The sequence below is a fragment of the Rhinolophus sinicus genome, chromosome 3, assembly GCF_057876585.1.
Source record: "Rhinolophus sinicus isolate RSI-liver-muscle chromosome 3, RSI-T2T, whole genome shotgun sequence".
In the NCBI taxonomy this organism is placed as follows: domain Eukaryota; kingdom Metazoa; phylum Chordata; class Mammalia; order Chiroptera; family Rhinolophidae; genus Rhinolophus; species Rhinolophus sinicus.
Window position 1 is genome coordinate 172,346,678 of NC_142503.1, and position 26,341 is coordinate 172,373,018.

The 26,341-nt window shown below is 33.1% G+C and overlaps 1 protein-coding gene across 33 annotated transcripts in view; it reads left to right on the forward strand.

Annotated features, from left to right (window-relative positions):
- The window catches only part of GPHN (gephyrin), a 431,232-nt gene that overhangs the window by 160,921 nt on the left and 243,970 nt on the right, over positions 1–26,341 (forward strand). For 19 of the 33 annotated variants that reach the window (XM_074327330.2, XM_074327331.2, XM_074327333.2 and 16 more), the window contains exons 4-5: positions 12,548–12,640; positions 25,494–25,532. In XM_074327330.2, coding sequence (XP_074183431.1) covers positions 12,548–12,640; positions 25,494–25,532 — 132 coding nt within the window. The remainder of the gene's footprint in view (positions 1–12,547; positions 12,641–25,493; positions 25,533–26,341) is intronic. The other 14 variants (XM_074327332.2, XM_088797371.1, XM_088797372.1 and 11 more) reach the window with 1 other exon arrangement.

Here is a 26,341-nt window from a genome sequence, read left to right on the forward strand (position 1 = left end):
ACAAACTGATGGTTACCCGATGGGAAGGGAGCTGAAAGGTTGGGTGAAAAAAAGTGAAGGAATTAAGAAGTACAAATTGGTAGTTACAAAACAGTTATGGAGAAGTAAAGTACAGCATAGGGAATATAGTTAATAATGTTGTAATAACTATGTATAGTGCCAAGTGGGTACCAGACTAATTGGAGGGATCACTTTACAAATTATATAAATGTCTAACCACTATGCTGTATGCCTGAAACTAATATAAAATAATATTGAATGTCAACTATAATTGAAAATTTTTTTAAAAAGTATTTTGAAAGTATCTTTTTATCTTTAAATTCAGGGTCGCACGTGAGCCAGTTTAAGATGATAGCAATGAAATCATGTAATAAATATATAGAGTTATTAAATAAAACTTCAAAGCATGTTGGATTACCTTTCAATCTAATAAAATTTATACCTCGTTATTTTTTTTGGAAAGTTTTGGTGATGTTTATTAATGGAACTATACTGTGGAAATTATAGTTAGAATAAATAAAAAATTGGAAAATATTTAGAAATCTTACTCTGCAAAATCATCTTTGGGCATGAGATAGAGCCCACACTAAAGATAAAGCACTGTTTTACCTTGGTAAATTTCCTATGTAATATAGCATATTTATTTATAATTAATAATGGGCAGTAGAATAGTTCGCTTTAAAGCTCCATGCTCCCATCCCTCCACTGAATCACTGTGTTAAAACAAGCAGAAACTCTTAGAACCAACTTTTTCAGGACTCTGTTTCAGAAAACAGTCTACGTAGCAGCCAAGCAAATACTGATTCAAGATTGGTGATTTGTCTGGGGTTTTGAAAATAGATAGTGATGATAGTTGCACTACATTGTGAATGTAATTAGTGACACTGAATTATATACACTTACAAATGGTTAAGATGGCAACTCTTATATAAATATATTTTTTACCACACTAAAATAATTTTGAAAAATACAATGATGCACCGATATATGCTACAACATATATGCACCTTGAAAACATTGTGCTACTGTGTTTCTCCGAAAATAAGACCTAGCTGGACAATCAGCTCTAATGTGTCTTTTGGAGCAAAAATTAATATAAGACCTGGTCTTATATTCTATTATGTTATATAAGACTGTGTCTTATAGTAAAATAAGACCAGGTATTATTTATATTATAGCCATATTTATTATATTATATTATTATATTACATTATATTATAGTATAGTACAGTATAGTATAGTATAGTATACCCGGTCTAAGACTGGGTCTTATATTAATTTTTGCTCCAAAAGATGCTTTAGAGCTGATTGTCTGGCTAGGTCTTATTTTCGGGGAAACACAGTAAGTAAAAGAAGCCAGTCACAAAAGACCACATGCTGTATAATTCCAGTTTTGTGAATGTCTAGAATAGTCTGATCTATAGAGACAGAAAGTACATTTGTGGTTGCCTAGGCCCTCCCAATAAGAGGAAGAGTGACTGCTAATTTTTACCAGGTTTCTTTTTGGAGTTTGAAAAATTCTAAAATTAGATTGTGGTGATTATTGCAAAATACTGTGAGTATACTAAAGACCACTGAACTGTATACTTTAAATGGATGACTTTATGATATGTGAAAAATATCTCAGGAAAGCTTTTTTAAAAAAAAAAAAGATTATGGCTTCCCACAAATACACAAAGTGTTTTAAGTAAGCTAAATAGTGAGAAAATGAAAAGGTTAAAGGACAGGTAAGTAACAATTTAATGTAGATTGTAAGTTTACATAATTAGTTTTATAATTCCTGATCTTAATGTATGTGAGATAGATCAGGATGTACTAGGATCAGGAAATAAGGAGATAGCCAAGAAATACTGTTATGTAATCTAGATGCGTATTCATTCACCTTTACATGATTTCCTAAGTGATATGTTAGTAGTGCCTGACTGTGTGTGATTATATCGTGTGCCCTGCTAGAGCAGTTAGACTTAATCTTTTGGAGGTTTTGGATATATTGACCCGTCTCCCTGAAAAATCCTCGTAGGTATATGGGGTAGTTTTGATTGAAATATATTGAATACCTAATATTGAATTACTGTCAAACTGGTGGTGTTATAGCTCCCTTTGGTTTTGATACAGAGCAAATTAATTCTGGAATTCTAATAGGAATTTTGATGAGTTCTTTTGTTTGCTTTTTATATTTCAGCCATTTGCTTTACCTAGGTAGCAAATATATGCCTGGTTGGAGAAAGCCTGAAATTGCTTTTCTTATATTGGGTAGGTTCCTAAGGATTCTTGTTGGAGTCATCTTGAGATAATGTGTTTTATTTATTATATGGTTTTAATTATTTATTCCAAAGTCCTCTTAAGAGATCCAGTCAATCTTAGAACAAACTTTATGTGTGTCAATAGAATCATTACCTTTATTTAGGTCACCTATTAATTAAGATCACTGAAGAGTGAAAACATGCGTAAGATCTGGCTCTTAAGCTCAGGGAAGGCCTTAGAGAAAATAGGATTAAAAAGTTGTCAGAAGACATATCTTTTACATCCATTTAGTTCTATAAAGCACTTGATTATTGTCTTACAGTTTATCTTTCCTTTAAAAAATGACATTTTGCTTTTTTGCCCTTTCAGAGTTAGTGAAAAAAGGATTACCATGAACCCTGACTCTACTTGGGTCTTCTAAGATGTGTAAGGTTGTGGAAAATCTCCATATTTAGTATAACTCCAACACAAATAATGTTGAAAATAACAAAAGTAACCATTTATTCAGCACTTACTGTGAGCTGAGTATTCTGCCAAGTTCTTAACTTGCACCACTGAGATTCCATCATTAGGAGCAAATCCATGGTATTCTGTGAAGGAATTCAGTTACTAAGTCCTCATCACAGCTCAGTGTTCCCATACTGTTGTGATGATTGCAGAATGTGGACCCAAGTTACCTTCATTCAGAAGAACAGTCTAGAGATTCCCAAGCACAAATTAATTATGTTTGGATAAGTAGGAATGTGATCCAGTTGCATCTACTCATTTTTATTTCTTTCAGCAGTGAGAGCGTTAATGTATTGTTGTCTAGTCAAGATTGAGAAAATCATATTGATAAAAGACATTTATACAGTATGAAAAAAGGATTTTCATAAATAATAGTGATATGTTGTTTACAACTATTTGACACAATCACTGCAGGGTCTTACATTGCATTTATTAAGATCAATGAATAGAGCTTAATCACTCATATTATTTAAATTATCTTTATGAGTAGTACACACGATACTTGAAAATATTATTTGGTGTTTAAATGAAGAGAATTAAACTGAAATTCTACAGTCTACAGATTAAGTATCAGACCGCTTGAATAAAAGAACAGCCCTCATTTTCTTGGAAGGAGAAAGATACAATTAGCCTGAAATGGTACCCTGGTTTGATATTTTTTGTGTGTGTGGATATGTGAGAGTAACAAATAATAATTTGAAATGCAACAAAATCTTAGTTTTGAGATCTTCTCTGGGTAGGAGGTGTCCTAAGGATTATATAAACACATAGATGTACTTTAGAATATGCATGTTATAAATGTATACAATGTTTATATACAAGCAAATGGAAATTATGAATGTATGAAAAGTGATGCATAAATACTCCTTGGGTAAAGACACCTGATTATCCTGTGTCTTTACAACCTCCCAAATATCCCAGTAACTCTTATACTTCTCATTTAAGTAATCACTTGCTATGTACTTTAGTCTAGTAGATGATAGCTATTGTTTGCATTTACTTTTTGAAGAACCTAGTGAAAGCTTCAACTATATTAACAAATATTGAGAAAATGTATTGAAATTTTCTCCAATGGATAAAAGCTATTTTTAAAAAGGTTATAGGAAAATATATTTTTAGAATATTAATTTTAACGTGGTGTGGGATTAGAATGACAAAGCCAAAAAGGACCAGAGAGAGAGATTTCTAGTCCATATAATACATGAATACAGATAAGATGAGAGTAATGGACAGGGAATGGTAGAATCTGCCCAGAAAAATAAATGAGAAGTTAAATTAATTCAGTTGACAACTTGGAAAAAAAGATATGAAAGAAGATCTTAAGAAATTTTTCTGAAAATATAAAAACATGCTAAAAAAAAGCATGTGTTAAGAACTTGGATACTTAAAATTGTATTATGTTACTTTGTTAATGGCAATGATATTTGTGTCATTTATAAAAAGCTAATAATTGCACACTTTAAAAAGCTAAGAAACAAAATCCTAACCCATTTTAAAATCTTCCATTTGAAGAGTTGTAGTGGAGTTTGGACCTATTTGTTAAAAATATTTATAAAGTAACATCTTCCAATTATTTTGTAAGAATAACTAATTAATATCATGAAAGATGGAAATTTACTAGTCCCATTTCAAGGAGTCATTTGCATATTTGGTGGATGAGACTAAAAATTGGTCATGTAATGCTTTAGTAGGTAATGTACATCTTCCATTTCAGTCTATTTATCTTTTAAACTATCTTTAAAATTGTAATTAGTATATCACAAAGTATTCAACCAAGATTTTCTAAAATAATGTATTGCGTTGCTCTTATAAAAAAATTAGTGAGAAGACCATTTTTGCACAGTTAATTAGTAAGACAAAATTCAACATTATTTTAAATATTATGTCACCTTTATCTCATCTTTCAAAGTTTCTATTTAAGTGTGATATGCTAAGTATTTTAGTCCAGTGATATATGAAGATATTAGAAATTGTTTTACTGATAGAGATGCATGATCAAAATTTTGGAAACCACTCATAGAGAGGAGGAGACATGTAAATAAATAAATTTCAATAAAGTATGTCAAGTGCTATTCCAAAGGAATAACAGAGAACACATGCATAGAGAACAAATTGCCCGGAGGAGTTGGAGGAAACTTTACTGAGATTACTCTAAAATTGTGTCTCATTAAGTATAGATAGGAATTTGTTAGGTGGTTGTATCAACTCTATAATGGACCAAAGAAAAGTATGAGATTTCATAAATGATTTTATATTGGTGAGGTCAGCTTAATTTATTTATTTTTATTTTTTTATTTTTTATTAGTTTCAGGTGCACAAGACAAAGCAAAACTTAGACGTTTATCATTTATATCCCTCACACTGTGTGAACCCCCCTCCCCCCATCCACTATCCCTCTGTACGTTCCCCAAATTAATTTTCAAAACCCCGTGGCCATCTTGTGGTTACCAACTATTTTCTAAACCTCTCACCTTCCCCTTATCCCCACCCCCCCACCCCTCTAGCAACCCTCAGTTTTTCCTCCATGTTTCCAAAACTGTCTCTGATTAGTTCATTCACTTATTCTTTTCTTTAGATTCCGCATATAAGTGAGATCATATGGTATTTGTCTTTCTCTGTCTGACTTATTTCACTTAACATAATGTTCTCTAGGTCCATCCATGTTGTTGCAAATGGTAAGATTTCTTTCTTTATGGTTGCGTAATACTCCATTGTATAAATGTACCACATTTTCTTAATCCAGTCATCTACCGATGGGCATTTCGGTTGTTTCCATGTCTTGGCTATTTCAGCTTAATTTATTGATTCATGTTTCTACCAATGTAGGGGAAAGAAAAAAATCTGTTAAGAACAGATGTGTATGTAACTACAGGTAGATGTAGAGAATTTTGGCTTTTCTAAGCTGACTTCCCCTTAGCTCTGTTTCTGTCCTAGTTTTCTCTTTGTTGGGTTCTCTACTCCTGGGCAAGAGAAAAAAATTGCTAAAAATCTTTGTATTGATGGTTTTCATTCTGATCATGGTAAAAAATGTTATATATTAATAAATGCATATATCCGTAAAACAGTTTTCTTAAGATGGGCATACCTCTTTCATAGCACTAACCATGATAGATTGATATACCATATTATATTAATTTGTTCACACCTGTGAGCCCTGATGTCAAGGACATTTGTAATGCCGTTTTTTTGTTTGTTTGTTTTGTTTGTTTGTTTCTTAAACTCAGTGATTAAATGATATAATCTGTTCTTGAGACTTTAGGCCAATTTATTTAAATGTAACCCACATCAACTTTACTTTCAGAGCTATTTGGAAGTTTATTATAAAGGATGTGTAAACATCTGACTAACAAAATACAAATTAGAAATAGCCATAAAATGAGAAGTATACAAAGATGCTAACTATGAAAGTAGTTGTATCTATATTGTATTGTTGCATTAAAAACCATCACATAGCCTAGTGACTTAAAAAAACAATGATTTATTATTTCTCACAAATCTGTAGGTTTGCTGTGCCCAGCTGGGTGTACCTTCTTCTGGTCTTACCTAGAATCGCTCATGTGTCAGAAATAATTTGTCAGTTCAGCTGGGACTGAATAATCTAAGATGACCTCACTCAGGTGTCTGGGGCCTTGGTGGTGTCTCTTCTGCTAGGCTTTTCTCTCCACATGATCTCTCATCATTCTATTATTTAGCCTGGGCTTCCTTTCATGGTGATAGAAGTTTACCAACAGATGAAAGGCAGAAGCTGTGAGGCTTTTTGAGACCCAGGCATCAGAACACACACACACAAACACACACACACACACACACACACACACACACCATGACTTCTGCCCCATTTTATTGGTCAAAGTCACAAGTACTGCCAAGATGCAAAGGTTGTGGAAAATAGATTCCACCTCTCGACAGGAGGATTTATAAAGAATATGTGGCCATATATAATCTACAATAGTAGTATATGCATAGTTGTAGAGTACAATTTTTTTTTTTTCTGAGCTGACTGAGAATGAGGGGGAAAGGAGACATTAAGGTACTGACTATCAGAATGAAGTACAAATACCAGAAAATTCCATTTTTAAAATCCCTTTATTTTTAACAATACATGCACATTATAAAGAATTCTAAAAATGCAAAAAATGAAGTAAAAAATAGAATGTACTTCATCTAATTACCCAGAAATAACCTTTATTAAGATTAGTTGTAAAACATTCCAACATCTTTCTATACCTGTTTTACAGATTGAAGATTGCATGGATGTTTAATTGAGTGAAAGACATAGCTATACAAAATTAGGATAATTCTTTGAAGCTCATACAGAATAGCATTTTATTTCATTTAAACAGGAGAAAAGGAAAGTGAATGAAAGAGCATATAACAAGAGATATTATGTGCTAAACATACATCTCTCTAAAGTTAAAAAAAAAATTAGGAAAGTCATTAATAGATTGCAGTCATATGTTTTAACTGCCCTTTTAAATCTTAGACAGAATTGGTTGAATCCCTGCTGTAAAAGATAAGAATATGAGCACTGTTAAATTTCCTTCTACCTACCGTCTGCTTACCTTCAACTTTTCTTTTAATATATGACTATTAAACGCACACACACACACACACACACACACACACACACACACACCTACACCTGAAAACCTGATTGAAAAATATGCAGTCCTCAAATTGAGCTTATTTCACGAATCATTACATAGATACAAGAAGAAAGATAAAGTCAGCCTGGACTGTATCAGATCCGGACAGACTTGTACAGAGAAAAAGTGGAGGAAGTAAGAAACCAGAGACAATATATAATCTCTCTTGGAATATTCTGCTTTTCTCTTTGAGATTTTATTAAATGACCAAAACTAGAGTCTCTCCATCTAGATAAGTGTTTAATATACTATTATCATTAGGTTTCAAATCAGTTCTCCAATTCAGTGTGCATTTGTTTCTGGAATCTTCATCTTGGTCACAGAGTCAGCCCTTTGTTTCATCTGTTTCACCGAGCAGTTGCTTACAAGATGAAAAAGATGAGGAGCCTCTTTCAGTTTGCATCTCTCTTGATTTGATAGTATTAGTGAGAATTTTCAGAATTTTCATAATTCACCACATGACTCTTTGGGAGCCAGAGCAGCTTTAGGAGGCTCACCATCCGCATTATGCTTCTCAGAGGTTCTTCATTTCTTTCCTTGACTCTCCAACTTTTAAGATTCATGAAATGAATCTTTTTCTTTTTGGATTGTTGCTGGTGGAGATTTTCTCCTCTAGTTTTTACTCTTTTTTGTTCATTGTTGTTAGATGATGAGAGAGGGAAATTCTGTGATACAACTTCATTCTACTATGCTAACCTGGAAGCTCAAAGCAGTGCATTTTTAAAGAAATACCTTCAACATAAAGGAAAATTAAACATTAAAATAAACAATGCCTTTAACCTCAGTTTTGCAACAGATGCAAAGGAATTTTTCATAAAGGCGACTTACACGGAAATCTCAGTGACATTCTATCTGGTAGAGGCAGCCAAATATTAAGTTATCTCTCAGAATAAAGGGATCTTACAGGTGCGGAAACAAGTAGAAGATAAATTGTTTTTAGGTGACCTAACATGATAGAAGAATAGACTCAGATTATCTAGAGTCATACATAGTTAGAAAGCATATTTAGTCCAGTTTAATGTCCATATACATATGGGATATAAATGTGTGTATAATATATATATATATATATATACATGTGTGTATGTATATATGTATGTATGTATTATGTATGTATGTATATCACCTTGAGGAATCTTTCTAAAGATGCAGATTCTGATTCAGTAGGTCTTGGATGGGACTTGAGATTCTGTATTTCCCAGGTGATGCAAATGCTGTTGGTCTTCAGATAATACTTTTAGTAGCAAGGTTCCAGACTCAGGACTCCTGAGACAAAGGACTGTGCCTTATCATCTTTGTACCCCTGTTACCTAATGAAGTACCTGGATAAAAGTATGCCCTGAAATATTTCCTTGCTAAATAATTCTACGACTACTAGGTGCCTAGAATACTTGTGTTCTATATTGGTGGTTGAGGAAGAATCCTTATGTTTTGGAAACCAACTTAGTGAATGATAGGATTGCTGTTTTGTCTTACAAGTCCAAAGCCTAACTAAAGTTTTTGCTTGTATGAAAAACATGTGCACATTACACAACTAAATATCAGATAACAAAGTATTACTTCTCAAATCCTTGAACAATCTTTTTATTTTGTCTTTTATTTAAATTAAATTTATTGGGGTGACAATGGTCAACAAAACTACATAGGTTTCAAGTGTACAATTCTGTATTACATCATCTATGTATTGCATTTCTGTATTCACCACCCAGAGTCAGTTCTCCTTCCATCACCATATACTTGACCCCATTTACCCTCTGCTACCACTCCACCTCCCCGCTTACCCTCTAAACTGTAGTCTGTCTATGGTTTTCGTTTCTTTATTTGCTTGCTTGTTCCTTTGTTGCCTTCAGTTTTATATCCCACGTATGAGTGAAATCATATGGTTCTCGACTTTTTCTGTCTGTTTCACTCAGCATAATAATCTCAAGATCTATCTGTGTTGTTGCAAATGGTACTGTTTCATCTTTTCTTATGGCAGAATAGTATTCCATTGTGTATATATACCACAACTTCTTTATCCATTCGTTTATCGAAGGACACTTTGGTCACTTCCTTGTCTTGGCCACTGTAAATAAAGCTGCAATGAACATTGGAGCACATACATCTTTACAGGCAAATAGTTTCAGATTTTTTGGGTAGATACCCAGAAGAGGGATTGCTGGGTCATATGGTAATTTCTATTCTTAATTTTTTGAGGAACCTTCAAACTGCCTTCCATAGCAGCTGAACCAATCTGCATTCCCACCAACAGTGTATGAGAGTTCCTTTTTCTCCACAGCCTCTGCAGCACTTATTATTTGTCTTGTTTATGATAGCCATCCATTCTAACAGGTTTGAGGTGCTATCTCATTGTGGTTTTGATTTGCATTTCCCTAATAGCTAGTGAAGTAGAACATTTTTTCATATATCTGTTGGCCGTTTGTATGTCTTGTTGGAAGAAGTTTCTGTTCATGTCCTCTGCCCATTTTTCAATTGGATTGTTTCTTTTTGTTGTTGAGTTGTATGAGTTCCTTTGACCACTCTTTAATTGAGCTCAAGATATCAAATATTACTTAAATGAAAGAAGTCTGTAACAGTTAGTGTTACCAGTTATCCATCCTGGGAGTAGAAAAACAAGTAATATTCCTGTGGTGCAACTAATCTTAAGCTGTGTGACATTTTTGTGGGCCTACTCAGGTGAGTCAGCTGTGAAATTCACCTTCAGGTAACTGACCTAATTCTCACTTTAGACTATTAGTTCTTAATTGCCCGGCTACATTTTAAAAATTACCTTTTAAGGAAGCTTTTAAATGCCCAGGTTGCACCCCAGAGTAGGGACCCAAGCATCAGTAATTTTTCAAGCTCCACAGATGGATCCAGTGTATTATCAAGGTTGAGAACTGTTACTTGACTGTGAACTCTTTGAACCCAGGATTAGTCTTTCATTTATTTTTTCAACTCTTAACACCTAATACTTGGTGTAGGTACTCAGTCAATATTTACTTAATCATTGGGTAAATTATGTGATGAGGAAGTGTTGCCTATTGCCACAGTAGCATTCTTCAGTATAAAGTGACTATTTTAACTTTATTACCATGTTGAAATTTGAAAATTTTGAATGCCCTCTTGGTATTGACAATACTGAATTTTGGCATTAGATATTTTTGTGTGCTTAAGTATTTTGTTGATAAAACTTTGATATCATATCACTTTTTATCAAGATCTGATGTAAATGGAGGGTGGTCAGAGATGAGAAAGCTGTGACACAGGCACTCCAGTACTGTTGCAGTATTTAGGTACTGATGCAGTATTTAGGAATGTTAAAGAAACCTAAAGTGTTCTAGGATTCATTAGTGGGAGAACAAGCTCAATTTCATTGCTGAGTTGTGACGTCAACTTGTTGTTTTATAGCCTAGAAATAATAGCTACTTAGAATGAAGAGTATCTAAGCTTTTCAACTTTTTAAACAGAAGCACGGGACAATGGAAATTTTAAGTTTCGTTTGTGAAACCACTTCATAATAACCTTTATTATAATACTCATTGATTTTGCGTGTGTATGTCTGTGTGCTTTCCTCATTACAAAATTATAACTATGTCACGGATGAAAGTTCTTCAGTGGGGTTCTCTACTATTTATATCATTTAACAATAATTTTTTGCCATTCATTAATCAAAAGGGGAAAATCCCCTTCGTTTGGAGCTTTGAGCTCTCTATTCCTATAGTACGAGGATGAAATAGAAATGTGCGAGTATAGGGAAAAAAGTCATTTTTAGTTCCTGAATTTGTCCTTCTAACTAATTATCCTGCATTTTGTGCCACGGATGAATTTGACAACCGTGGGAATTGTATTTCACATCTAGGTATTAGTCCACTACTTGTGTTTAACATCTAGTTATCAGCAGTTAAATAATATAATTGTATCATTAAATTTTGGACCTGAATTTTAAAAAGATAATGAAGCAACATACTACCGAAGCAAATATTTGATTACAATTTAAATGAGCACTTAATAGTTCTTTTTAATAAATAGCTAAAATGTAGGATGGATGAATAGAATTACCCATAGTGTAAGCAGACAGAGATCCTAGTTAAACTTCTTTACAAACTAGCTGGGTACCTTTGAGTAAATTATTTAACCACTTTATACTTCAGTTGTCTTATCTGGAAAATGAAGAGGCAAATCTTCTAAGGTCTCTACTAACTCTAAAATTTTATGGTATGTAATTCTAATCTATAAGTATCACAGTATTGGTGTGGAGAAAAAAACTTTAAGCAATAATTTATTCCTATACCTTTCTTTTAAGGCAACCATGTAAAATAAATCCTGAAAAAATGTAAAACTTCTCTAAACAACTTGAAACTTAGCAGAAAATATTGACTCCATCACAGACAAAATATAGGGGAACACATGTTGAGGATCTCACAGATCTGGTTTGAATCCTACCTCTTCCTCCTTCTAGTTTGTGAACCCATGAGCAAGCAAGTTTCATGATCGCTCAGAATCCATTAATGAAAAAATGAATGAGTCTGTTTCTTTCAGTATAAATTGAAGTATGACTATTTACCTGGCAGGATGGTATAGTTTTTAATAATGAGTTGTACAATTAACACATAGCTAGCGCTCTTTTTTTAAAAATTAAAGTTTATTGGGGTGACAATGATTAGTAAAGTTACATAGGTTTCAGGTGTACAATTCTGTATTACATCATCTACATATCACACTTTGTGCTCACCACCCAGAGTCAGTCCTCCTTCCATCACCATATATTTGATCTCTTTTACCCTCATTTACCACCTCGCTCCCCCCCTTAAGTGCTCTTTTTTTTTTAACCTGAATATATTTTGAAAGGCTGAAAAGAACTTCAGATATGCCATGTAAGTACAAAAACATTAATTGTAAACTCTTTGTGGTATTTCCTGTGTTTCATTTACTTTCAAGAATTTGATGCTTGCTTCGTAACTTTCTATAATGAGTAAAATAAACACCCAAAACTACAGTATATTTTGATCAACACTGAAATTGTTCCATGAATTATGCTTCAAAATTTTCATGTTGATTGTTGAAAACAATCTGTTTTCCTTACTGTGTATAAAGTATTTGAGCATATGGATGTTTTGAGCAGGCAGGCAAGTCATTCTGCATATAACATTATTACTGTTTTCTTTTAGGAAACTCTGATAGATTGGTGTGATGAAAAGGAACTTAATTTGATATTAACAACTGGAGGAACAGGGTTTGCACCACGAGATGTCACTCCAGAGGTGAGTTAAAATATGCCATTCTCATATTCAAGGATTAAACTATTCATGTTATTTTAATCCTTTTAAATATTTTTTATAATATTTTTGTTATTCTGCTAGGCTGAACAGGAGATGTGTGGTTCTAAGAATGTGAACATTTTGCTGTGGAAGACTTACTATCTAAAAATATGTTTCTTCCTTTCTTTGGACTTAAACTAGAAATGATATAATATGAGGAAGATTAAGCTGGTCTAGAAGGTAATGCTGCAGTCTTTTCGGGTCTGTGGTATCAGCTGAACTTGAGGCGTATTGCCAAAGAGGTGACAGCAGAACTCGGACTCTTAGTGTGGCATCTGGTCTTTGTTAATAATAATTCGAAATGTATCTGATTTCTCTTTTCTTTTGATAACCTTGTCACTGGCCTCAAAGCACAGTAGGATGACTGCAACAGAATATTTATACCAATTTTACAGTTCTTTTGTTGAGAAAGTATTATATATTCCACCATTTTTAATGTGAATTTAAATGCAGAATTTAATAAGCCAAAAAGCAGAATTACTATCTAGGCTTCATGCCACAAGAATCATCTCAACCTTTGCATTGGGGAAAATTGGGGAAAGAATAGTAAGCAGAGCTGATTGATACAGAGGAAAAAGTTTTTCTTTTTAAGGAAGCTATAAACCAGGTGTCGCTTTCAGAACCATATGCAAACTTTTATTACCACTTTTGACGTTGTTTCCTTAATCTCCCATAAAAGTGTTTCTTGGCTGAATTTCAATTTGATGTTAACTATATGTTTGTATTTTCAAATCAGTACACACTATTGTGTCTACTAACTTGTTAACAGCAAGATACTTTTGCTCTGCATCTATTAAATAATTACTACCTTCTTTTCAAACTTTAGGTTGCACAACAGTCAGAGGGCTTGTTCAAATTGCTGGGCCCCACCCACCCACAGAGTTTCTGATTCAGTAAAATCTGCAAAGGGTGTGAGAATTGGTATTTCTGTCAAGGCCTCAGGTGATGCAGATGTTGCTGGCCCATAAATCATACTTCCAAACTTTGAGAACTACTGTTCTAGTATATGAAAATGCAAACTTTTTAAACAAGTTGTAAAACACTTTCTATTCTATATAAAGGTCGCAACACATTTTTTGGCAATTACTATAATTCAGCTTATAAATAAAATGGTTTTGTTATTAAATCAATCAGAATAGAGTTGTCTCAGGAAATTGTTAACTTCAACTGCTTAAAAAAGAAGTAATCTTTACATAATTTATTCAGTTTCTAAGGGAAAATAGTCCTTGGCCAATTTTTACATTTCTTTTAAACCATGAGACTAACTTAAAAGGTACAATTGGAGGGAAGCCATCTCCTGTAGAGGTATGTTTGTGTTTTGTTTTGTTTTGTTTTGTTTTGTTCTGTTTGTAAGAAAATTGTCTACATATGTGAAGGCATTGATTTTAGGAGTCAGGTGATAAGTGTCTGAAGTAAATGAAATTATGTTTCTCACTATTTCTTGTGTGATGGTTTGATACTTTCATAATATTTCTTATTTGTATATCAGAAAAATACAAAAAAAGTTCCGATAGAATTCATCCATAATCAGATAACATTATTTTTAATTGTGGGGAAATAATTTACATCACAATGTTTAGTATTTTGTATTCTGTGGAGCTTCAAGTTAATAATGCTAGGTTGCAAATTCAAACCTTTGAATTCTAGCTCTGCTACCTACTAACAAGGTGACTAGACTAGTCACTAATCTGCTCTATGCCTCAGTTTCCTATGAAATGAAGGAAACAAAAGTACTTATCTGCCAGAGTGACTGTGAGAACTCAGTGAGAACTATTGATGGTATTTTAGTAAGTGCTATTTAAGGGGTAACTTATAAGGGGTATTTATTTTTTATTAGTTGCTATATAACTATCAAGTGGACAAATTTGATAGTATTTTTTGTATGTAACTACCAAATGGACAAAGTCTTATACTATATTTAAATTATTCCCATGAAATCATCACAATTTTATTACATTACTTTTAATTTTGATATAGTAAGCTTCATATTTCACTGTTTCTAGCTCCATGTAAATCAGAAATCTTGAATTTCTACGATTCTAATATCTGTTTATCCCCTTGCCCCCTTTTTTGGTACTGTTAGTTAGCAAGAGTCTATCTCTTTCCCTGATCTTGTATGTTTCATTATATCAGAAATTGAGAATTTCTTTATTCTTTTTTTTAGTTTCAGGTGTACAAAGCAACATAGTAGTTAGACATTTAAGCTCCTCATAAAGTGACAACCCACTCCCCAAAAATAATTACAATTTCCAATTCTTTCTATATCCTTAAATAGTTGCAATTCTTATAATATCTAAAAATAACACTGGGATATCAGGTAGGAATCCAGAAATATAATTTTGGGCCTATAATAATACAGTTATTTGTCTTTAACTTGTTTGTCTTGTTAGACAATTGTGCCTAAAAAGAGAGGAAACTATTACTAGACTACATTTACCTATGTACAACTTAGGGTTGCAAATATTTTTAAATAGATTTAGAAGTTATTGATAGAAACCACAAATATTAATGATAAAGATAAAATAATATGAAACTTCTCCCCTAACATACTAATATTGTACAGTGAATAATTTCCAATAATTAATTTGATCTACAATCAGAAAGGACAATTGTTTGTGGGATATGTGTGTTAGAAGAAACACGAAGGGGGAACGACAAATTGCGTGAATGAAATAAAGCATTCAAAAGTTATTATCAATGGGTATGGACCCTGGAGAAAATGAAAAGTTTAATAGATTTAGATTTCTTCCCAGGTCTATTAAAAAAAAAAAAAAAAATAGCAACTTTAGAAAAGTGTATCCTGTTTACTTATTTTTGTAGGAATAGGCAATCAGAATTGATTTTCCTAAATTAGTAATTTATTTCTATTTTTAGGCCCTGTACCTTAGAATATAGTTAATTTGATAGTTGCATGCCTGCTGGGTCACTCCCTTCCTCTAAACATGAGATACTATCAAAGCTTACATAAAATAGCATAATAATCCATGCTCTTCAACTCTGTAGGGTTTTATTTTTATAAGAAAAGCTTTATTTTTTAAAAATAGATTGCATTTTCTCTGATCTTATAAAAAGGTTGAATAATCTGTTGGCATTGGTGAAATGCTTGTAATTATAATACTCTGTAGAACATAAGAACTCATTGCTTTACAAATTATTATCTCTTCATGTCCCATTATCACTCAATGATGTATTTCCAAAATAGGTATTATTACATCATGCACTTGTTATTATTCTTAAAAAGAAGAAGTATAATTAAGGACAGAAATGAGGTGAAGTGAAAGCCCTTTAGATATAAATTCTAGAAGAAAGGATTAAGAAGCATTTAAAAAAATCTATCTAATGACAAAGAAATGTTTAGTAATATGGTAAATTAGAAAATAATAAACTAATATTTATAAGGTAAAATAACTTTTAGCACTTTTAGAACACCAGGCTACATCAGAATAAAGAGTTGTAAATTAATATATTAATTTGATCATGAATTAAAGAGTTATGCAAAAGCCTAATATACATTTTAGGTCTCATACACTCACTCATTCATTCATCAGGTTTTGTATTTTTAGTCCTTAATATGTATCCAGTGCCATACTAGGTGCTAGAGTTAAAAAAATGAGTAAAGCGTGGTCCCCATCCTCAAGCAACTCTTAATTTATCACAGGGGTCAGAAAATTATGACTTGTAGGCCAAATCTAGCCTGTTATCTTTTTTGTATGGCTTGTGAGCTAAGAATGCATTTTGCATTTTTAGATGGCTGAAAAAAATAAAAAAGAATATAATGTTTTGTGACACATAAAAGTTATTTGAAATTCAAGTTTCAGTGTCCATAGATGAAGTTTTATTGGATTCATTCACATATTCCCTATGGCTACAAAGAAAGAGCTGAGTAGTTGCAACCAAAACCTTATAGCCTGCAAAGCCTAAAATATTTACCATCTGACCCTTTGCAGAAAAAGTTTGTCAACCCTGGTCTGTTGGATGACAGTAAGTCATCTTTACTCACATTTTTTATTGACTTTTTTATTGAGATTGACCTGTGGTTTTTAGTAATCTGAAATGATGTTGAGCTTCATTTTTAAATTTTTTAATTTTAGAAGGAGCAAAAAAACCCCCACTTTTCTGCCATAATGAAATTTAGTGCCCCATTGTCTCAATAGACAGCATAGCATAACAAAAATGAAACATCATTTATTCTAAATAATACATAAAATTTTGGTCAAATAATGGATTTATTATACATTAAGTAAAATCTCACTTTTAAAAAATTTTCAAACTATGATTCTTTGTTTTAAATTAGTTTCAGGTGTACAAAGCAACATAATAGTTAGACACTTACACCCCTCTCAAAGTGATAACTCCCTTCCTCTGACTTCTTATTTAGCTGTTACAATACCATTGACTATTATCCTTGTGCTATACTCCACCTCCTGTGTCTATCTGTCTATCTATCTATCTATCTATCTATCTATCTATCTATCTATCTATCTATCTATTTTCTTATAGTTGATATTCGATGTTATTCTACTTCAGCTTCAGTTGTACAGTGCATTGGTCTTTCAAACTGTACCTTCTAACAAAAGTGTCCTGATATAACTGGTCATTATGAAATAGTCAAAGAAAGGGAGGAATAGCAAAAATTTCAGGAAACTGTAAATTTGATATAAAGGATATTCATTTAAAAGCATTCTTATGGTTCATTATGAAAGTGGAGAGACATCTGACAAAATGGCCAGTGCTGAAAAGGGTAGAATATTCAAAATCTGGTACAAAAGATGAATTTCTAGGAAAAGATTATTAGTAATTCCAGAAGGCATATTATGTTTATAGCTTATAATGTTTACATTTCTTTGGAAGAGATTACTATCTAAGCCTTTCTACAAATATTTTCCACTGCAATTATTAGGATTTTTTTTTAAAAAAAATACCAAATCACAGAGAAGGTTATTTATTTTATAAAATTGGTTTATAGTGAATTAGTTAAAATTTATATATTTTCATAATTTAAGGTGTGAATGTACTATAAGTCAGGTATCATTTTATGCAGTCATTAACCAGTTTTCATTATAACGTTATAATGCTTCAAAAACAAGAATGTTGTGTAAGTAGAAGGAAGGAGACATAATAGACCTAAATTGCTGACTATATTTTAATGGTCCTTAATTTGTGACTCTTGTGAAAATCAGTGAAAATTGACATTTAACAGCTTCACCTAAAAGTTAATATTTGACATTTTAATAATCAGAAAAATTCTCCTGCATTATAGCAGAAGCATAACGAAAACACCGTGTTCAATAATTTTTGAGAGAAAATTTGATATCTAACAGGTCATTTAAATTAGGTAGTTGTTTTCAAGTATATATCAATATTGTCTAGAAAACATTGATTACTTCCTTGGCAAAATATCCACATACTGATACTCTAGAACTCTATGAATATTTATTTTATAGTTCTAGGATTGTTTTGACTAAAAATCACTGTTATACATAGTAAAGTTAAAAATAACTATATTGAGCTAGGATTTTGAGTATCTTAAAATTGTTCTGTATAAGTAGGATAACTAACAACATGAAATTGGTAACAAAACAGAATACAATAAACCCTTATACTTGAAATATTTAAAACTAGGTTGAATAAAATACACCACCCCTTTATGGTCAGATAAAGTTATATTTTATACCATTTTAAAGAGGTCTTTCTGTAATTTTTATGAAATAGTCCTGGACATGGGAAATATGTTTCCATATCTTATCTTTGTGGAAACATGCTGGGATACAATACGTATGATAGAGTGGAAACTCAAGCAATAGAGTCAGACAGACCTGAATTTGAATCCCAACTCTACCACTAACTATGAAATTAAGGCAAATTAACCTCTTCAAAGTTCATTTTTCTCATCTGCTAAATTAGCTAATGCCTCTCAAGCTTGTTTTTCCTAGTAATTGAGATAATAAAAGTAGCCAAAAATAATAACTAACACTTATATACAACATTTACTATGTGTCAGATGCTATTTCAAGCACATGTTAATTCATTTAGCTTTACAAACAACGATATGTGGCAGGTATATTGTTATATCTATTTTAAAGATGAAGATACTGAGAGACAGATCAATTAATTGACTTGCCCAAGATTATCCAAGCTATTAAGTGACAATAATGCATGTAAAAGGATCTAGTATAATGCCTGGCATATTTGTAGATGCTTAGTAAATGTTCGTTGTTTTTTTCCTTTACCTTTTCTCCCACGTTTAATTAATATGAGTACCTATTACTTCTAATTAAACATGATAGCCCCAAATATTTCCGCTATTAACCACTGTTTTTCTGGTATCTATTATTAGCTACTAACATACCTGGTAGATATGTTTAAAAAATAAAGGTGTTAAGTCAACATTTCCCCACTACTATGTTAAGGCATGGGGCAAAAGAACAATAAGAATTTCTATAATCTATATGATATGAGGAATGTGGATTATTACTGCAGTTGCATTAAGTACTTCCAGTTATTTTACCTGAACCTATTTTTTTTTATTGGTTTCTAATTCCTCTGTAGTTCAAAATTCTTGGACTATGGCTTTAAACAGCTTGGATATGTGATATTTGGGGTAGCTTTTTAGTAATAGTTCACTTTATATTGGGGTTTATGATTACTTTGCATTATCCATTGAAAATCAGTTTGTGTCTCAAAGTATAGGCACACTTATGACCTACCTAGTTGTTAACAACAACATTTATAGTCTTTGTTCCATGTAACAAGTATTTACCAAGAACCTTGAGCTTTGTTAAACAAATGCTAAAGTATATATACTCCTAAAATAGTCACTTGACATCAAGACATTAGAAATGGGGTACTGGAAGTGTTCAGCCAATTCAGGCCAAAAGATTTCTTTAAAGGAAAGATTCAGAGAGAGCCGTCATCAGGGAAATTTTTATACAAGTAGAATTTAAGCTGTTATTGAAAGAAAAAGCAAACAGGATTCAGGTTAGGAGAGAACATTACTGATAGGCGTAAGGAAGAAGGGGAAATGTATATCAAGCTCCGAGAAAGACAAAATTAAGAAAATTTTCCTGGCTAGAGCAGAGGATTCTCTTTACATAGAAGGATGGATAAACTAGACCTGTGTTATTTTAATCTTTCTTAGAACAGCTATAGTAGTGCCATCTGTTGAGATGAAAAACAGCAACTGTCATTATTCAGAGATTCCTTAGAAGCCAGAATTCATAAGTCTACTATCAACCAGCACACACAGTAAAGTCATGACATTAAGGCTGTCTAAAAATAGACCCTTTTGAGAATTGGCGTTTATTTAAAGCACATCAATGCACTCCCTTAGGAGAACTAGCATCATTCTTTTTGAAGAATATTTTTATGTCCTGTTTGATTTTTTTTTTAAGTCCTGTTGTAATCTGCAAACCTAGTAACTATCCACACCATTATTTGTGTATAAAATTTAAACTGCTGTGAGGTACCAAGTTACAATTTTGTTGACTTGTTGCCTGGAAACCTTTTCAGTTAATATTAACCTTACAGTCAAGACAATCAAGGAATATTTTATTGTTTTTGTCAATGTTGAATCTCAAGTTAGCTTAGCATTTTATGTAAAATTACAAACTATATAAGAATAGAGAAATTACGAGTTTGAGGAGAATTCAAAGACCTAGCATGCTCAAAGTCCTAGCATGCCCTTTTCATCATTCCCAGCCCTTGCCTGAACATCTCAATCACTGCTTCTTCCATCTGGGAGTTCGTGCTTGTGCAGCTCTAATTGTTTGAAAGTCCAAACATATCAAGCTGAAACCTGATGTCATATAATTTCTACCCAGACATCCTAATTCTGCCCTTTGCAATACACGAAAGGAGATAAATTCCTCTTTTACATGAAAGTTCTTCTAATATTTAAAGATAAATATTACATTTTCCCCTTAGGTCCACTTACTTTTATATTTTTTTTGTACTCATTTTTTACCGCCAGCCACAAACTTCCAAAGACATTCACACTCTATGCATTAAAAAGAAAAGCTCCTTAGTATAATTGTACCAGTGGAAAAGTTACAGGTACAAAATTAAACCATTTAGATGAAGTACGTGTAATTAGGTTAATAAGTGACATTGCATTTAAAACTATTATGTCGAAAGGCTCCTATTCCACATAGCCACATTAAAGAGGGAAAAAGCACATTGCTCCTCAAGGTCGAAATTTTGGAATTTTGAGCATAAGGCATAAACAAAACTTTCGTATATGAAAAACCTATAAATAAAAGGCTGTCTTCATTTTCCTTTAAGTATATTTCTTAATTGCGTGCCTACACTGTACTGGGGCTCTTATGGGGAAGAGAGATCCTATCAGTAAATGTACAAATACATACAAATATACTTATTGTGATAAATTCTGTCTAAATAGAGCTCTTACTAGAAAAGTAGTGTTGCCCATTTAATGTTTATGAGGCAGCATAACATAATGATTAAGAACACAGACCACTTGGGTTTGAATACTAGATTCATTTCTTAGAAGTGTGTGACCTCACACAACTACTTAACGTCCTATACCTCAGTTTTCTTATGTGTAAAACGGAGAGAGTAAGAGTACTTACCTCATGGGTAGTTATGAGTTAATGTAAATAAAACACTAAAAACAATAATTTATTTGCTACATAAATATTTGCTATTATTACCTGCAATATAAGTAGAGCTGTAGCTTAGAAAATAAGTAGATAATGGTTGAATAAATATTGGAAGAATTTTTCCCTGGGGGAAAAAAATCAAGCAGTAGAGGACCTATAATACAAACTAATATGGTTGTGGAAAAGTAAAAAAACAAAAACAAAAAACAATGACATGTTAAATATTGATTTTTTTTTTACCTTGAATCTGTCAGAGATAAAAATCTTGAAACCTCTTTTCCAGCTCACCCGTAGAAGCCTACTCTCATAAAATAAACAGAGGTTGACATACCATAATACTTTAGTTTTGCAAAATATATGCTAAGACATTGACAACTAAATATCATTAAATATTTTGCAAATACAAGTGCTAAAAGCATATTTATCTAGAGATATGGTCATAGGAATGAAGATTTCAGGATATTTCTTTATTATTGTCTGAAAGCAAGAATGTGTACTCATATCTCTGTGTTAGATCTCCTTCTGTAAAATGGACTTAATGTTGCTTTTCACACAAAATGTAATAAGATGACAACAAATTTATCTGTCAAATCCTCTGAACTTTTTAGAATGATATCACTGGATAAGTAGGGCAGAATTTTTGTAACTTTATGTTGTTGCCTGCCAAAAAAGGAAACTGATAGGGAGTCAGAAAGTGGATTCAGATAACAAAATAAACTGTTTGGAATTTTTCTAATCATTTTACAAGTGTTATTTCCTCCTATTGGAACTTGGAAAGAACATGGCTGCTATTAAAGAATGGAGGACGGACATCCAGTGGAGGGAGTAACCATTTCAGATAATCATTAATGACAGACCACACAGATGAGAATTTACAGGGAGAAGCCAAGTTCTTTCAAAAGTTGCAGAGAAGAAAGAAGCAATAAACCTGTTGGAAGTATGGGGTCTAAAAATGAACTGTTGTCAGTTGCACTGAAAGAAACAGAGACCAAAAGTCAAAGGCAACAATGCAGAAGAAGCAGTTGATGGGGCTGGACAGACCAATTGATAATAGAGGAAATAAATTATACTACTCTATGAAGCTTAAAGATAGCATTATAGTGATAGATGTCAATGGGGTAATTTACATGTGTTTTCCCCTCACCTTCTTCATCCCTTTCCATAATTTTGATTGCAGCGTATGATATATCCTTAGTAATAATTCTCAGGATAAAACTTTATGTACCAAGAAGATAAGTCAGTTTGTTTAAGAGGTGATTTTGAGTAGGATTTTGCAAATTTTTAAAATGCTTTTCTACAAAATGTAGGCATTTGAACCATGAAGACAGCTGTCAGTTTTGAATACTGTATAAATATAATGGAGTCTCATTATAATGTGTCTCTTGTTTACTATGATTCAAGACTACATTGTATATGAGACCCCCATTGTCATGAGGTTACATTAGTATAACCTCATTGATGAGGTTCAAAAGATTCACATGACACCAGTTTCCCACAGGGTATTATTAAACAGGGTATTTAGAGGTTTGGTTAATTATGTGATACTTTGATATAAGTTCTATTTGTGGGTCCTATTTACTTTCCTTTTTCATTTCCTCCCTTTTTGCCATTTTCAAGACTTACCTATATTGTACCCTGTCCATTAAGATGGGCTTGCTCTGTGTGGTAGACAGATGAGTGAATGTCACCATCAGTATTAATTAACATTTAGATAAATGAGAGGACTGCTTTCATATAACATTGAGAGCAAACCCTAATATAAATGCACCTTCCCTCATAGGTGTATCTTGAGCAACAACAGCAACAGTATTCACAATAATGCTCCAGTTTATCGTTCAAACTTTAGTTATGACTCTGCCTTCTAAACAAAAAATACTTTAGGACAGGTCAGCAAACTTATTCATTAGAGGTCTAGATAAGAAATATTTTAGGCTATGTAGTGTCTACCATTACTACTCACCTCTGCCAGTCCGATAGCATAAAAACCACCACGAGAGGATATAAATGAATGGGCTTTGTTGTGCCCCAATAGAACTTTATTTATAGACATCAAAATTGGATTTCACATGTCATGAAATAAATTTTTCTTTTGTTTTTTTTTCCCAATCATTAAAAAATGTAAAGATCACTCTTAGATTACAGGTCATGCAAAAAACCAGGCAGCAGGCACGATTTGTCCCATTGGCTATGGTTTCCAGCCACTATTTTAGTACTTTCCTCTCCTACCTATAGTGTACCAACATCTGCTCTTTTAATAAAAAACTTGTAGTACCATATTTTACCATGTATAATGTGCTCCAGTGTATAATGCACACCCACGTTTTTGGCCCGAGCTTTCAGGGAAAAAAACCTTTCATTTTCATTTTTTAATTCAAATTTTTATTTGTTCACATTTAGGTACTTGTTTTTTGTATTATAAAGGAATTTTAGCATTTATTTTTTAACATGGTACAAGAAATTTTATGTAACAAATAATTACAAAATACTAGAACAGATACAAGGTACAAGAAATTTTATGTACCGATAACAAATTTATCATATTTACCCATCATAGAAGGCCAAGAACTTTTTATCGTTCCAAGTTTGTTGTAAGTTCAACCAAACTGATTATCATATTCCAGGGCGTTATTTTGCATATGCATATTGTTATTGATTTCTTGAGTTACACTTTTAATTCAAGCATAAATTAAAAAGTTAAAAGCATTTACATAGATATGTAATTAGTACTACCCATGTATAATGCGTATTCTTTTTTTTCCCTCACAATTTTGGACAAAAAAGTGCACCATTATACATGGCAAAATACAGTATGTGAGCTCTCAGAAGAATGCTCTGAGAATTTAAGACAGAGAAAGGAAATGCCCCACTGGAAATTAATACTTCAAGGTTCAAATATGTCCTGAATGCCTACTGTGTGTATGCCAGGCACTGTTCAAGATATTGGAGATACAGCAATTAACAAAGAAGGCAAAAGTCTCTGCCTCTGTGGAATTTACATTTTAGTGGGGTGACCCAAATCTAAGTAAACAAGTAAAATGTGTAGAATTAGAGATGGTGATATGTACTATGGATAAAAATAAACCAGGGAAGATGGATAGGTAATACAGGTGGGAATGAGAATTGTAATTCTAAATAAGGCCACCAAGGAAGGCTTCAGTGATAGGGTAACATTTGAGCAAGCACCTAAAGGAGGAGAGAAAATAATCCATGGATCAAATAGAACCTGTATGTCACCATTAGTAGAATGGAGAATTTTGAGCAGAGGTGTTGCATGAGCTGACTTATATTTTAACAGGGAAACCATTTGCAAGGCCATTGAGTTAATCCAGGTGAAAAATTACAGTGACTTAGTGTTAGAGGTAGAAGTAGTGAGAAATACATTATTGATATACTTTAAAGTTAGAGGAAGGAGATGGAATAAGAGAAAGAGAGAAGTCAAGTACAAGACCCAGGATTTCGACTTGGGCAGTTGGAAGGATGGAGTTGCCATTGACTGAAATGAAGAAGACTGTGGGAAAAGGAGGTTTGAGGAGGAAGATCAAGAGTTTTCCTTTGGTCATGGAAACCTGAGCTGGCTAAGATACCTAAGCAGAGATGTTAAGTTGGCAGTTAGATATGTGCATCTGCCGTTCAGAGAAGTCTAGGCTAGAGATATTATTTTTTAGAGTCATCAGCATCTTAATGGAATTAAAATCCATGAAAATTGATGATATCACCAAGGTATTTATTAGTATTACTATTTATTTATTGGTATTACTGCCCCTGTTTCCTTTCTCATCCACTTTGAAAGAGGTAGGTAGTTTCTAGTAACCTACCCCCTCTGCTCCCACCGGAAGGGATCCCACTGAATCAGAATCCTGACCTACACAGGAAGTACCATTAGTTAGCTATCCTCAAGTTTTGCCATGGTGTAAATATAGGAGTGAATTTTCCCAAGTACCTCCTTGCTGGAAACTGTTTGCACTGGAGGTAAGTGTGAAAGGGGAGGTTGTGGGAAATGATGGGGTGAGGGCTTTGTAAACCTTTCCCAAACCTCAGAAATGGCTTGATTCTGAGGAAGGGAGAAGGTTCAGGCTGGTTCTTATTTCCCCGAACCAGTTCATACAGCCCTAAATTTGACCTGCTTTCCTCAAACTGGGAGTCAGAAATCCCTTTTCTCTTCTGTTTTTCTGCTGCAGAAATTCCCAACATTCCCATTTTGTGGGCTCCAGAAAGGGGTAAGCGAAGACTTCAATCCCAGCCAATCATTTCCAGATTAATATTTTTTAGTGTTTTGGTTTTTTTATCATCATAAAAAATGCTTGGACCCATTTTTCTCATCTGTTTAATTTTCTTGTGGATCGTTATGCATCTATGTTCTAGGGTCATTCTGTATCCCTGGGCAGTAGAGTTCAGATCCATCTGCTATTTCCATTTGTGTGCTATTCTCTTGTGGATTCTCATATGCAGTTTATCAGTGACTGTTTCCTAGATGGAAGACACCAAATTCAGGAGCCTGCTTCACTTGCAGTGTCATTGTTTCCTGAATGGTGTTTTGTTCTCCTGCTGATAGCTTTTCACTACCCTAACCAACTGCTTCTGATAATCTGTCATTGCTTTTCTGCTATTCTGTCTTCCTGCTTTGACTGCTTTTGATTTTTTTCTCTACTTTTTGCCCCACTTTACTCATCTGCTGATTGATTTGCATTCTTCACTCACCGGTGCTTTGTCCATCAGCAAATGGCCTGGTACTGCCCTATCCATCTGCTGTTGTAGCATTTCAGACTGCCCAGCATTGTCTTTTGGCTCTTCTACCATACTCCTCCACCACGAACCTTCCAAGTGCTATGCTATCTGCCTGCCTGATCTTGCCCTGCCCAATCTATGCCTGTAATATTACAAGTAGGTTCAGATTGTTTAGCACTTCTGCTACCTCTCTCTACTTGCTTTGTGCCACTAAGTTGGACTGCTGACTGAGTTTGCTTGGTTACTGTCTCCTCTAACTATTTGCTGCACATGGTTGCCTCATTAATTACCTTAAGATATT